The 14,613-nt window shown below is 39.4% G+C and overlaps 1 protein-coding gene across 1 annotated transcript in view; it reads right to left on the bottom strand.

The window, feature by feature from the left end:
- KAL1 (Kallmann syndrome 1 sequence) overlaps positions 1-14,004 on the bottom strand; it is a 65,341-nt gene extending 51,337 nt beyond the window's left edge. The window contains exons 1-4 of the mRNA XM_010085521.1: positions 13,789-14,004; positions 12,642-13,304; positions 4,591-4,653; positions 1,171-1,393 (exon numbers count right to left, since the gene is read on the bottom strand). Coding sequence (XP_010083823.1) covers positions 1,171-1,393; positions 4,591-4,653; positions 12,642-13,304; positions 13,789-14,004 — 1,165 coding nt within the window. The remainder of the gene's footprint in view (positions 1-1,170; positions 1,394-4,590; positions 4,654-12,641; positions 13,305-13,788) is intronic.
- Positions 14,005-14,613: the final 609 nt, after the last annotated feature.

Below are 14,613 nucleotides of genomic sequence, written 5' to 3'. Positions count from 1 at the left end.
AACTTCTAGAGCAAATTTTCTTCATTTATGTAAGTAAATAAGACAGTGCTTCCTGATGGTCCATCCTGTACTCTCAAAGACAGGATTCAAAAGTTAAAGCACATTATTTCTGACATACATTCTCATCACTAGGGACATCCAAAAAGATACATCAGCATTTCAGCTAAAGCAATGAACTTAAAAATAAAATCACCAACTCCTTCACATATTTTTACATTTTTTCCATACACAGATGGAAATAAGTCTGGATTCAGACCTAAGCTCAAAGCTTAGTTCAGAGTTATGCTGATTAGGCTCTCCACAGAGAGCTCATGCTATCGCAAGAATAACTGATTAATATTTTTATTTTTCATCACTGAAGTAAGGAGAACAGTTTTCTAAAAAAACATTCCAATTCTGTGGAACAATAAAATGCCTTTCATAAATGCTCATTGGCCTGTGTTAGGAGCACATTTTTAGAATATTTCCATGTATAAAGCTTTTTTTAATTCCAACAAATTAAAATCTGGAGTTAGTCTAAGCAAATAATTTCTTAGTCTATATGTTCTTGCTGATGGATGTCAGGTAAAACCTTTTTTTCACAGAATCTGAGGACTGAAATAAATCAAAAAAATTTGAATAAGACTGCCTTAGATTTAAATAATTAATTTTTATATATGAGGATATTATTATCTTTCACTGTGTTGTTCTTAGGTCATTAAGAACACCAATGCCAAATATACTGCATTGATTTGATCTTTTACCAGATCATCTCACACTATCTCTTTGGTAGTCGTGCCTGCTTGGCTAATCAACATAAATGTTATTTGTGATTAATAGGACTTGAACTATTTATTGTTAAATATTCTCCTGCCGCATTCTCTCTCATCTGCATCAAATTAAGTGAGATTTCACCTAAATTGGCAAGTTTGTTCTGCTTAACATGATTCATAATAGCCACATGTTTACATTCCACAGATTTCCAGACATGGGCTTCACAATTCAGAAACTTGAGCAACATTTTTCTCTGGCTTTCCACTCTTTCAGTGCCCAGCCACATCCCTACAGGCGCCTGTCCTTTTTCTTCCCATCCATACAAACTTCTGTGAAATGACAGCCCTGGTTTACTACGAGACTTTAGTATGGCCTGAAATTATTAGCCCAGTATGAGTACATATTAATAATCTCTACCTTTGTACAGATTTTTTGGAATTTGGCACGTATGACCACATCCATTGGAACAGCATTTCTTCACTCCAGAACATTCGCTATCAGCTTCACAGCTTTCAACACAGGCAGCTGCAAAACCACTGGCCTTCTCAGGTGCTGGGCAGTCCCCTTGCTTCACAGACAGGATGTACTTAAGGAATTCACAGCTAGTTAGGCATTCATAATTCTTCTTAGGGAAAAGAGGCTAAAGGGAAAACAAAAGAATTGTATAAAGTTTTCAACAGGAAGAAAGGATATAAAAAAAAAAAAAAGGGAAAAATGTTGCACGTTTTCCAAGACCTCCTAAAGGTAAATTCAGTTTTTCAGCTTTTGCAAGACTATCCCTGAAGATTCATATATTCAAACCACTTCTAAAAAAGCATTCCAAGTACGGAATGATGAATTCCCTCAAGTAAGACCACCATCTTTAATGGAATAAAGTTGTTTATATCTGCCAGCTTTCCCTTGTTTTCCACATTGTCTGGCTACAAAGTTGCTCAATGACAGATTAAAAACATTCCCAACACCAAGGGGAAGAAATGGTCAGACGGTCTTTTTTTTGGACTGTCCCACATTCCTCCCTTTGTATTTCATAATACTTTACCCACAATATCCGATGTAATGCCACTCTACATAAATAAATGAAATCTTGCTTCATTATACTGTTTGAACTGAGTTGGCTAAGAAAAGATTTTGCAGCATCTTGATGTTCTTGCCAGCACATTAGTAATTGTATAACTCTTCATGGAACTGGAACTAAAATTCTGATAAAATGACCATAAGAAAACACAGATTAAAATAAACCTTAAATATATTGATTAAAGATCAAAGTAAATGCTACTTCTTTGAGAAATCAAGTCCTAGGTATATGAGAGATTGCTTCAATGCATAGATATTTTACAGCATGTGTACTACTCAGATTTTTGCTAGGTTCACTTAAAACTGTATTCAAAATAGCACCTAGCAACCTGGGGAGATGGGGATTTCATCTCCTATTTTATCCTGTGCTTTCTTTAGTTTGGTGCAAAAACAGCTAAAGTGATTCCCTCAAAGTGATTCACTCAAAGTGATTCGTGGAACTGTAGATGGGCTAACTGGGGTTATCTAGAGCCTGCCTTTCTGTCTCAGAGAAACCAAAAACTCTCCACTCTGACAGACATGATTTACAGATTCCTAAACCTACACAGGAATTATAACCCACTCTCCATCCAACTATTCATGCAACTTCTGCAACTTCCTCCAATATTCAAATGTCTTGCTTTCTTATTTTTATTGTTCTCATATTTCTGTCAAAACGAGAAAGACTTCACTATTATGGAGGCCCAGGTGTTTCACACACTATGTGTCAGTTTATTCTCCAAACACATTGTGGTCCAAGAATGTGCCACTACATTACCTCTCCCATCTTGTCCTACAGAACAGTCTAGAATTTTTGAATCAGGCTTTTAAGGATGCATTTGGGTGTTACAGCTTAACCAGCCTAAAGGCTGACAAAATTAATAGTCTCCTCCTGACCACAGTGATCCTTGGACACGTACTCCTGCTGTTCCCCCCCCATTGGAATGCACCTGATCCCATGATTAGCCAGTCAAGAAGCTAAACAAGCAGGAAATGGAATTTATGGGGGAAAAAAAAAAAAAAAAAAAAAGGAGTCAGGTAAACTGTCTCCTTTTCTTCTTCACACATAAGGTTCCTTTAACATTAGTACACTCATTCAGTAAATAAGAAGTAACACACCAAGCAGGGACCTTGAGAAATACAAAGTTAAACTGCTGCTTCCAGATTTTTTACAAAATACAAAAAAGACTGAAAACACTCTATAAGAAGATAGCCTCATTTAATTCCATCAAATAATGTCTATGGAGCATACATGCGTCTGAGAGAAAGGAAAGTGGTCCCATGCTTGTGTGTGTGTGAAGCTAATTTCAAATCCTAAAACATCACAAATTTGCAGCTACTTAATTAAAAACTTTATAGTTCCCTGAGGCATAATACGTCCTCAAGGCTTCTCCTCCTCACCCTATTTCACAGCTCATTTTTCAGTTAGCTGCTAAATGTGCTGCTCTTCATTATGAGCCTTTGAAGTTCTAAATTTAGCTTCAACCACAAAACACTAATCAAAGAGGGATGCTCACGGTTTTTAACTACTTTAGAACAGTGTTCTACAAATGTTTTCCTTTTAAACTAATTTTATACATATTTTCACTCATATCTGGAAATACACAGCCTGAGAAGTGATATACGAGAATGACATCAATCACTAGATCCACTAAAACTGCTTTATTATACTACCCTAGAGTTTTGTATATGAGGAAGCAGCAATTAATTTGGGTTAAAGAACCCTTACAAGGATGGGTTTTCATGAGAAATTTTTACTTTGTCTTCTAATGTAACTACATAGATCAGTAATCCAGTAATCCCTATTTACACAGAGTTGGATCTAGATTTTTTCTTAGTTGAAATCAAAACTTTTCTTAATCATCTTCATGATACTTAAAATCATTTAAACATAAGACATGCTTTTGTACCATAAAAAGAGTTCCCACAGTGATGAGGGAGGAGTTAGATCAGTGTATCAGTGAGATCAATATATCAATTAAGGTCACTTCTATTTTTTAATAGGAAAAGCTGAAAATCTTCATAAACATACACTTTCATAGACTTGAATAAAGTTGCATCTTTATATTGATTTAGTTACAATAAAGTAACTTTCTACTGAGATGCTATTTCCATTTTGCACTAAAAACCACTTAAAAACTGTAAGAGCTGTCTTCCACCAACTCAGCAGAGCCATTTTTTAAATCCAATAAAACCACCTCCTTTTTTGTACTAGTTTAACTGATCTAGGTTTATTTATTCACAAGATTCATAAACAGTTTTCCAAACACTTGTTACTGAATAATTATGTATTTTGACAGTAGACTTCCGAACTAGGAGTCCACAATCCAGTTACTCCTGGAAAAATATTAATTTAGAAATTAGATGGACTTTCTCATACAGGAAAGCCATCTTTTCTAGCTGCCCTGTACAAGGATTTTCACACAATTACATTTTATCTTTCAAGCAAAGATACTCTTTCCTCCACATGGCCAGAAAATATAGAAGGGCACGTGGCAGAAACAGCACCTTACAGGAGGGATTTAACAGTACCTTCTGAGAGAAGCTATGCTAAGTGTGGCTGCATCAAGTCTTAAAAAGTTGAGATAAATCATTTGGTCAGAAAAAAATAACATTTTTTTAAATTAAAACTTAATATGGCTAAATTGTTATATGTGTATCCATTCAATTGAAGGTGAATGCTGTAAAAATCCCATGTTTGTTAGCTGCCTCCTTGAAGCTAAGAGTTTAAATGAAAGAGACAGCTAGAACAAAGTGAGAAAGAGTGCCCTTGGGCTGACATACCTCACAGAAGCTTTGGCAATGGTTTTTCTTCAGGTCCCAGGACTCTTTGCAAGGCTCCAGGCACTAGGAAGAATCAGGAGGCAGAGAAGTGTCAAGAAGAGAAGGAAATAAACAACCATAAATGACCCCATTTCTTCTCCAGTTGTTTGTTTGGCCCATAGGAAGTTAATAATAGGCTTTAAAAATCCACTTCTCCTGAGGATAAGATTGTGTCATTGAGTCATGGTGTCAGAGCAAGGTCATGCTAAGCCGCTAGATCACAAGAAATATTTTCAGTATTCTTTACTGTACAAGGCAATTGCCTCACTTGTTTACATGCCGTCCTATTTTCCGCCTTACTGAATCTAGGTGCTAATACCATTTAACACCGTGTCACTGGCTCACAGAGACAATGTCAAAAAGCACTACTCTAAACTACAGAAAGTTAAATGTTCTCCTTGCTGACCAGCCTAAAGATCAGATGGGCACATTGTCTTCTCAAGCAAGAAACTATTTCATCAAGCTATGGACTAAACTCAGAAGAGATTTAACCACTACTCCTGTATAAATAGACAATGTTCACTGATCTGTTAGCAAAAGCACTTTATTTCAAGTACCATATTATCATTTCCTCACCTTCAACCTCTACTGCAATAGATATACAGAGAGTTGAGATTCAGACTCTGCCAACCAGAGTCCAACCTTCACAGCGCATCATAAAGAGAAATCATACTATTAAGAGCGTTTAATGCAGCTGAAACACAAATTTAGACTCACATCCAGAATCTTTTTCTCTTCCTTTGTGAGACATACAATCTCAGAAAATACTGGCATTGTTGGGAGTTAGTAACACCTACTCCTGGTAGTAGTGGAAAGACTTATTGCACCAAAAAAAAAGGCCTTTGACATGCAATTTAGCATTTATATAATATGTTTCTCTTATACGTAGTATTAGATTGGATCTATATACATTTATGCTATTCAAAAATAAGCATGAATACATATAGTCTGTTTCTCAGCTGTTGACCTGTATCAGTAATGTACTATAACAATTAGTGCTCTAAAAGTTAAGCATTTTTCTTACTAGTAACAAAGCCTGAAAAATATAATAAAACCATTAGTCACAGAGGTTACATATCTCAGGAATGAAAAATACCACTCAATAGCATTTTCTCTCTATATATATTAGTATTTTAGACTCAATTTCTAGCTCTTCAAAATTCACAATGTGCTGTATACAGAGTAATTAGAAGGATACACTATTAAATGTCACTGAAGTCAGAAAGTTTCATTCGAGAGTGTTGTTCATCCTGTGGTATAATTGCTGCACATTTGAGCCCAATTCCACTGTCATGCCAATTTTACAACTCTCCTAACTGTCTCATGGATTTAGCCCCAAATTACAGAGGTATAAATGCCGTAAAGACAAAATGGGCAACATTTTTACCACACTGGGACTTTGTCAGGGATCCTCAAGGCTGTCAGGATTTCCATATCCTTGCCTTCTCTGAACTCTTGCTTCACTGCTGCACAGCCATACAGAGTGTATGTAAACCAGCAGATCCACAGTCTTGACGTGAAAACTAGGACCAAGTTCATGCTGACTGGACCACCTACCTTGCAGGCTCTAGAGCAAAACAGTTGGTTACTCCTGCAAGGAAATACCAAGATGCTGTATGCTTCCGAGGGTTTGCTCGAGGCACTTGTACCAGGATGCCTTTACCTGCACTGTAAGTAGGCTCCGGCACTTGGTGCCTCATCTGGCTGCCACTCTGTCTTGGTAATCATTCAGGACAGCCCACGCTACTTTCAGTTGAGCCCCAGCATCTCCTGCCATCAGGACATGCAGAGACAATGGGCATCTCTGCTCAGACATGTCACAGGAAAGGTGGACAAAATGAACCAGGCCCGAGCAGTATCCTGCAACCCAACTGCTCCCAGAATACTCCAAGGAAGACAGATGATGCAGCAAGCCATCAGTCCTTAGAGGACTGGACTTAGCCTAGCATCATGGGCTGCTGCAGAAGCCAGCTGCCTATCTTTAACGGAGCTGTACCACTCTGCAGGTTGGAGAAAAACTGCTAGCAGTCAGAAATGTTGCCAATAACTTTACATTAGAAGAGTTTGGGACTGTTCTTCTAAAGAGGAAGCTATTAAGCTTGCAATAACAAAGATGAGAGCACCTCATAAACACTGAGGTTTGTGCATTTATCCTCTTAGCTACTCTGTTATGAGGTTCCCCTAAAGCTGGAAGCTGGAAAAGCTGGAAGCTTGGATTCAGGTCTCGCATTTGAGTCTTTGACTTAAACTGTAAATCAGCTGAGATCTTGGGATCCCCCCACTACCTGGTGATCTTTATCATCTGAATGGCAATAGCCTCAGGTAGATACCTTTTTTTCCTGTGAAGTCTCTCCTGATGCTGTGTTTTGTTTTGGGTTTTTTTTGTAGGGAGAGGGACATGTGCTCCAGATACAATGTGTTACATACATGCTAGCTCTGAAGAAAGGCTATTGTGTACATAAATTTGTCTTTTTCCAGACATCTCAGCTTTCCAATAAACTCTCTGTCCTCATAAACCTTAGCCTGCCTCGTTCTGTTGAATTTTCTCATGCGATTTACATGTGTCACTCTGAGCTGTATCTTTTATACGCAAAGGGCTGTGGATTTTTTCTCATGTTTGGCATGCTTTGCTATGAATGTGCATCAAGATGAGTCTACTGAAAGACATACATTTTGCAGTTCTCTGCACAATACTGTAGTAAAACATTTCTCTCTCCACTATGGATCTCCCCTACTTTAGTTCATCCAGCCAAGGCAAGCACCAAGTTGAAAATTCTCTCAAGAAAAAGCAGAATCAGGCCTTACATCTACAGCAGCTGAAGGCTTTCTGACAGGCATTGTTCCATTCATAATAAAAATTAAAATCAAGACAATGTGAGTCCAAACTAGTGGCAATAACCTCTGTTCTCTTAAATCCAAGTCTTCAGAGAACACAAAAAAAAAAGCATACATCTTAAAATTTAAAATTTGGATAATACATTTCTAGTAATTTCAATGCAACCCAGTAACAGCCTGGCCCAAAGCTCTCCCAGACCAATAGGAGTAACTCACTGGTGTTTAGCTTAGACTAGGAAAGAATACAGCATTTCTCACCAATAAGAAGGGTTTCAAGGAAATACCTTAAACACCCATGAGAAAACTATTCCCAGCCAGCAGGTAAACACATACAGGTTTTCTGGATTAGTGTAAATCTGTGATGTGGCTGTTAAAGGAATACTGAAATCATCTGTCCAAGACAAGGAGGAATCTAGGCCAAGCTACAGCTGGCAGCTGGTTTTGGTTCTACTTTATGTAATAAAAAAATACTTTGCAGACATTACCACCCACCCTCAGAATCTAAACTTAGGTATGCAGATGGCACACCACCAGCAGGCAGGAGGGCAGTGGTGTGGGAAACATCCTGGCAGTCCATTGGGCAGATGTCACTGGTCCCTTGGAGCCACCACTGACTGCTGCCCCAGCATCACCGCAAAGGCTGCGCTACTGCTGAGGCGGGAACAGATACGAAACATAGAACTGAACCAATCCTTACAGGCTGGTAGCACTCTTTGGAAGATGATGGGTATTAATCACATTGGCCTTGCTAAATTGAATCCTCCTAAAGCACCTGTTTTATCACCTCTGGTGGTTAAATCTAGAAATTGTAGGCTTGCTTTCTTCATCCAGACTGTTGCAGAGCTGTTATTCAGTACTAAACAATTGCATCAAAAGACAAAAGGAGTGCTAATAGAAAGCACCCCAGCATTTGTCATCCTTTGGGGGGGGGGGGGTACACATGCACACACACATAGGTATAAAAATATATATATATATCTCAGATACTACTATAGATCAATAGATTCAAGGCAGCTTACTTGAATTCTGCATATTAAAATGAAAGAAGTGTTTGATTATAAAATTGAAATTAGACACACACTTCGAAAGATCCTTGATCTATTTTTTTTTAATGTCCAGTTTAAATCTTTGACCAGCACTAAGGTATGGGCTGTCTACCCACCCAAACCGCAAAGGTGTGACTGTTTCATAATGTACGTTATAAAATGAAAAGCTCAGGTGAACAGAACTATATTGAGTGAGAATTTCAGGCACTTAGAGTGAGGAATCCTACAGAGGCAGGTAAGCGAATCCAGAATTGTGATGCAAAAAAACCTTTTCTGATATCCATGCTGGATTGTTCTCAATGTTCTCCAAAACTGATGTTCAATTGATTTATTCAGAGGCTTCATGTGAGTAACTCTCCATGTGAGTAGTTCATGGTATCAGGGTACTGCATTCAAGTTTGTAGGCACTTTTCCTAGTGACCAAATACCTAAGATGAGGCACTAAAGCACCTCAGGTATGAGAAATTTCAGGTGTTCATGCACCCTATCAGGTGAGGCACCCGCTGTACACATCTAGCTTGTTTAAAACAAACCATTAGAGGTAGAGATGCACTAACAAATCAGTCAGCTCCTCAGGGCAAAAAAACCCACAAGCCCAAAGAGGAGTGTTCAACTGCAGAATCAGTAGATGTCATATTAGCTTGTAGGTCGACATGTGCTGGTCAAGAAGCCTCTGAGCATTTTGTGAGATCCATTTTAAGCCAAGTCAGTCTCTTGCTTTTCTGCCTCTTCTGCCTCTCCTCCCCCATTAGCAGACTGAACCATCAGAGCACTAGTCATCAACTTTCTAGAAACTCTATGTGACATTTTAGCTCTTAAAATTCAGCTATGTTTAATGTAGAGTGGGAGAGTTTAAGTATCTTTAAATCTTTGAAGGTCTAATAGGAACAACTGTGAAATGTATTCTTTTACGTAAAATAGCAGTTTCTTGTGGCTACCTGGAGTTATTCCTCTGTTCATGTTAAAGAGATTCTCATGAGAATTGCACTAGTAATACATTTCCCTTTTAACTGAATAAACAAATGGGTTAAATGACAGAGAAAGGTTCCCTGACTGCATCGCCTGTTTTCTCTCCTGTAGGTCAGTGAGCATCACAATTTGGTGAAAAGGAGTGATTTTGTATTCAAGGATCAAGTCTTAATTAAATTAGTTACAGTTGGGGTTATTCTGTGACATTATCATGTACACTGGGAACCCAGCTGATACTGTCTGAAAGTATTGCTAATTGTAGAGCTGGTTTTGAATGGAAGCCAGATCTTAGATTTTAAATGGTCACTAAAGAATGTGCTACTTGATTAGAGTGATCTGGGTCTTTAAAGTCTCTTTAAGGAGCACTTCTTCATCTTACTTGAAATGTATTTTTTGTTGTGCTATACTGATGACATCCTGACATGTACTGTGATGGGGTAGATGACAAGGAACAGGTTACTAATGTGGAATTTGTTATCATCTGCAAGTACTAATTTATTCTAATTAATAAAAGCATATATATACCAAAAAAAAAAGAAAAATCCTTCATTTATAATCAACATTCAGACAGTGCATCCTTATGTTTTAGGACAGCTGACTGCTTTGTATTTTTTAGAAGTAAACTGCTCAGAAAAAAAGGAACAACAAAATACCTGACACTGGCACTGAACCTAAGGGAATGGTCTCTCTACTGGAGATGTAGTTAAAGCTACCTTAACTATTCTGGGTCCTCTTCAATTGTAAGGTAAAACAGTTCAGCACAAACCTCCAGGGTCCGACAGGAACAAGTAGGGACAGATAGGGATAGGGAACAGTAACCACATGGCCACCATCACATTACATTATATCACATCACATCACACAAGGGTGTACCCGCAGTGGTTAGGATTAATCTGAGGCTAACACCATAACAGACTTTTCTGGTTAATTCACATGTAACCTCATCCAGAGCAATTTAGCATTAAAGTACTAAGGGTTAGGTTATGAGAGTACAGCATCTTGTGTTGAGTTCCAACAGTAGAAAGAAAGAGGGAATATAAGCCATCCAGTAGTGGTCTTAATCAACAGGAATGAGACTGGCAGATATTTCCTGGAAGAATTTCGTACATCCCTTCTGAAAAGACTAGCAAAAGCTGTGTAACAGAGATCCAAAACATATCATTACATAAGCAACGGAGATTTATTTTTAATAATTCCTGTCTAAGTAGGATTATGTATACAACCTGCAGATGGAATATGGAACTCATAACACAATCACTTGCTTTAGATAATTTTTCAGCTTTCTGTTTTGATATTTTTTTAAAAAGATGGTAAATTACATCTTCCAAATACATTCTAAATATAAACCTCCCTACCTGGCACCTTGAACTGAAGTCTTGAAAGATAAGAACAACCCTTCTTCACCTCAAAATGGTGTTAATACTGAAATACTTTTAAAAATTACATTTCAAAACCAGCATTAAATGATTTAACTTCTGGTTTCACATCCAAGCAGTGTGCTCTCAATAAATGTAAATTGTTTCTGGACAAGGGACTGTCAGTGTCTTAGAGCACTAAAACCTTCACTTCACCAAACTACTCAGAACATAGCTATAATATCTTCCAGAAGGACACAGAAAAAAATATTTTTATTCAAAAGAATATCCAAATAAGAATGAGAAGGACAGCATACTGACATGTTTCTTTGAAGCTCTATTTTGCTGCTTGAGCAGAGAGGTGGACAAACCCTTGATTTCAGCTCCGTTACTCAGCCTCTTACAAGGCTTAGGCATAGAGTTACGAAAGCAAACTACAGCAGTTTTAGGTGCCATTGCCTTCTGTCTGTTACCAGCACTTTGGAGAGTGGTCTGGTCATTCAAATGGTTATTTCAGAGCAGAATGGAACATTTCTGAGAAAGCTTACTGGCTGCAAGGTTGAACAGCATAGTTTAAACTGCTATAGCAAATAGCTGCATTTGATGTGTATTTATTTTACTTGGGTGAGGACGAACTAAAAGCACACACATGGACAGGTATTACTGCTCTCCACAGTTATGCAAATTTGCATAGATTCATAAAGTCAAATCAGGACTTACAGTAAAGGAAATTTTCAGAAATGCAATTGCTGGATATCTAACAAAAACGTGAGCTTGAACAAATAATTTTCTTTTCTTAATTGTCCAGTTCATTTCAGCAGACAACATCAGGGATGACAATACCACAATTTTAAGTGTTAGCAATTTGAGTTACTGAATTCCTTCACTACCTTAAGCAAATAAAAGAAGCCTTACAACCTAGGATCAGTATCAATATTTCCTGGAATAGACAGCAAAAGGGCTAGTCATAGTACATCAGTTAAGTCTGTCCAGACCTTTGCATATACAGAGTAGCATTACAGGCTTTATTCCTAAAGCGGAGTCCCTGTTTCAAAAATGTGGATAAAAAAGCCATTCTGACTGCACTGATCTCTGAAAATCCACTCTATCAAATCTCCATACACTCCAACACCCTGCATTAGAGCACCAAAGAGACCAAAACCCTTGCCAAGAACTTCAGGTGAAAGTTTTTAGAAGTCCATGTAACCTTTGCTGTAAATTCCCAGAAATAAACAGAAAGTGAAAGCTACCAGAAAAGTTGTACAGGTACTGAAAATGAGAGTCACTGAAAGTGTTGAAAATGAACAAACTGTTTTGACATAATACATCTGGAAAGCAAATTACTATCAAAAAATTTAAAAAAGAGAAGTCATATCATCACACTGTAGCAGAAATGCAGCAGTTTCAACTCTAATCCTTTTAGAGCAAAAAAAAATTTGAACACTGACAGCTTAATATCTGTCTGTATGGCTTAGTTGTCTGGCATGTCAAACTTTGCCAGCAGAAGTGTTTGTTTGAAAGGACAGAAGAACAATCCTAGGATGCTTTTCGTATTTCTGTTCTTTGTTAACAAATCAAAACCATGGCCATCAATGTCAACAGAAAGTTGGCTCCCAGACATTAGTTCATTCCTGACCAGTTCTTTTCAAAGTCTGCTTACAGGGTTTTGCACCAGCAGATGAAACTGGGACACACACTTTCTTCCTTTTTCCTACCTCACAGCCTAGAGTTTAACACAGTCACCAAAAAACAACTTTGAGTTCTTTTGCCTGATTTTAAAACATGGAATTGAACTTAAACCTCCTACATTCAAGATGAATCCTCTAAACATAAAGTATTTGATGGAGCTTTCTCTCTTCTTTTGAAGCTGTTTCGTCTTGTATAAGCAATGCGTTCGTCTGTAGAGGACAGCCTGTCTTGGGTCAGGGCCACCACCATGTGATCCCGGTAAGATGTCTTGGTTAGTATGGTGCTGTCTTCTATGCACTGTTGTGGTAGCGATGGGCACCTGTTGTTCTTTAACATTCAGCAACCCCACAATGGAAGGGTCCTCTGAGAGACCAGGCAAGGCAGACAGCTGTTCAGTTCCCTCAGTCTCCAAGGCAGCTATACCAAAGGCCCACCTATACCCTCTTGGGTCCTTAAAATACCCTCTCCTGAGGTAGTCAATGCCCAGAATGCACGGAGCTTCTGGGCCAGTCACAATGGGGTGCTTATGCCACTCCTTCCCTGTTAGGCGTATTTCAGCCTCCAGTACAGTCAGCTCTTGGGATCCCCCTGTCACCCCAGAAATACAGATGGGTTCTGCCCCTTTATACCTTGATGGCATTAAGGTGCACTGTGCGCCGGTGTCCACTAAAGCCTTATATTCCTGTGGATCAGATGTGCCAGGCCATCGAATCCACACAGTCCAATAAACCCAGTTATCCCCTTCCTCCACCTGGCTGGAGTCAGGGGCCCCTAATCCTGGCTGTAGTATCCATTACTCACTTGTTGTACATATGAATCAGAAGTCCCTTCAAAAGGATCAGAAGTGAGGTCAGGTCTCTTCTCTGTTTGGCGAACTGTCCACTGGAAACTGGAGCGGCACTTTTCCAGGAGGGATCTCCTGGCACAACTGGTTTTCCTTGCAACTCACAAACCCGTGCCTTTAGGATCCAAGTAGGTTTTTTATCCCACATCCTCACGTCCTCTCTGTGGTCAAGCAGATAAAACCACAGGTCACGCCATGGTGTGTGTTCTTTATATCTGCTTCCTTGGGCCGGGGAGCACCTGCTCCTGATAACTGAGATGTGGGCCTCTGGTCTCTGTGTGGAGGCATGGGTTTGTGCAGGTAAGAGGTGGAACATATCCTCTTTGAACTGCCTGAGCTCCTGAGACAGTTTCTCCACAGCTGAGATGCAGGCCTGTAGGGAGGAAAAGAGACTTCCTTCATGTTGCTAGAGTCGGCCAACCAATTCATCCATCATCTGTCCCTCAACCTCTCTCCAGCGCATTATTGCCAATGAGTTGGCATATGATGATGGTGCATTTCGTAGAAACTTCTGACACACTGCATTCATGCATTGGACTTCGTCTGGATCAGTGGGTAACTGCTCATTGTCCGGATCATTATAAATCACCTCCAGCACAGCTAATCCCATCTCCATGATGGGATTAGCCTTCTCCATGGTGGTCCACTTCCCTAGGTGACATGGAATATCTTCCTTGAAGGGCTATCTTTTCCTTACACAAATCAAAAGTCGCCTCCGGAGGCTGAGGGATGGTGTCGTTCTTGCAATTTCCTTGTCAATGCCAGCATCCCTAGACAGGGATCCCAGATACCTGGCTTCCTTACCATCTAATTCCAGACTACCGGCCCCATTATCTCAGCATCGAAGCAGCCAGGTAACATAGCACTCATCTGGGCAGCGGCCGAAATCCTTTTTTAGCTCTTGCAGCTCACTCAGGGATAAGGTTCAGGTGATTATCTCTGGTTCTACCTCCTGTTCTCTTGACGAGCCTGGGTCATCATCATCTCTTACTAAGCGAACCGACTTTTTGGTATATTTTTTCTTTTGTACAGGGGCGATCAACACTGACACAGGTTGGTTCTCTGTTTCAGCTGCAGTGCCTGTCACAGTAGCTGTCAGCGGGGTCGGAGTAGCCGCAGGGGCTGTCGGCAGGGGCGGGGTAGTCGCAGCAGCTGTCAGTCTGTTTTTCTCTTCTTCCCCCTGAGAACGCTGCATAGTATCAAGCAGTATTTGGTAAATACTGGCCAGGGCCCAGCACAGTGCGAT

This window comes from Pterocles gutturalis, unplaced genomic scaffold (genome assembly GCF_000699245.1).
Source record: "Pterocles gutturalis isolate BGI_N339 unplaced genomic scaffold, ASM69924v1 scaffold8340, whole genome shotgun sequence".
Classification (NCBI taxonomy): domain Eukaryota; kingdom Metazoa; phylum Chordata; class Aves; order Pterocliformes; family Pteroclidae; genus Pterocles; species Pterocles gutturalis.
Note: the sequence above shows the minus strand (reverse complement) of the source record. Positions and strands in the feature narration are given on the sequence as shown.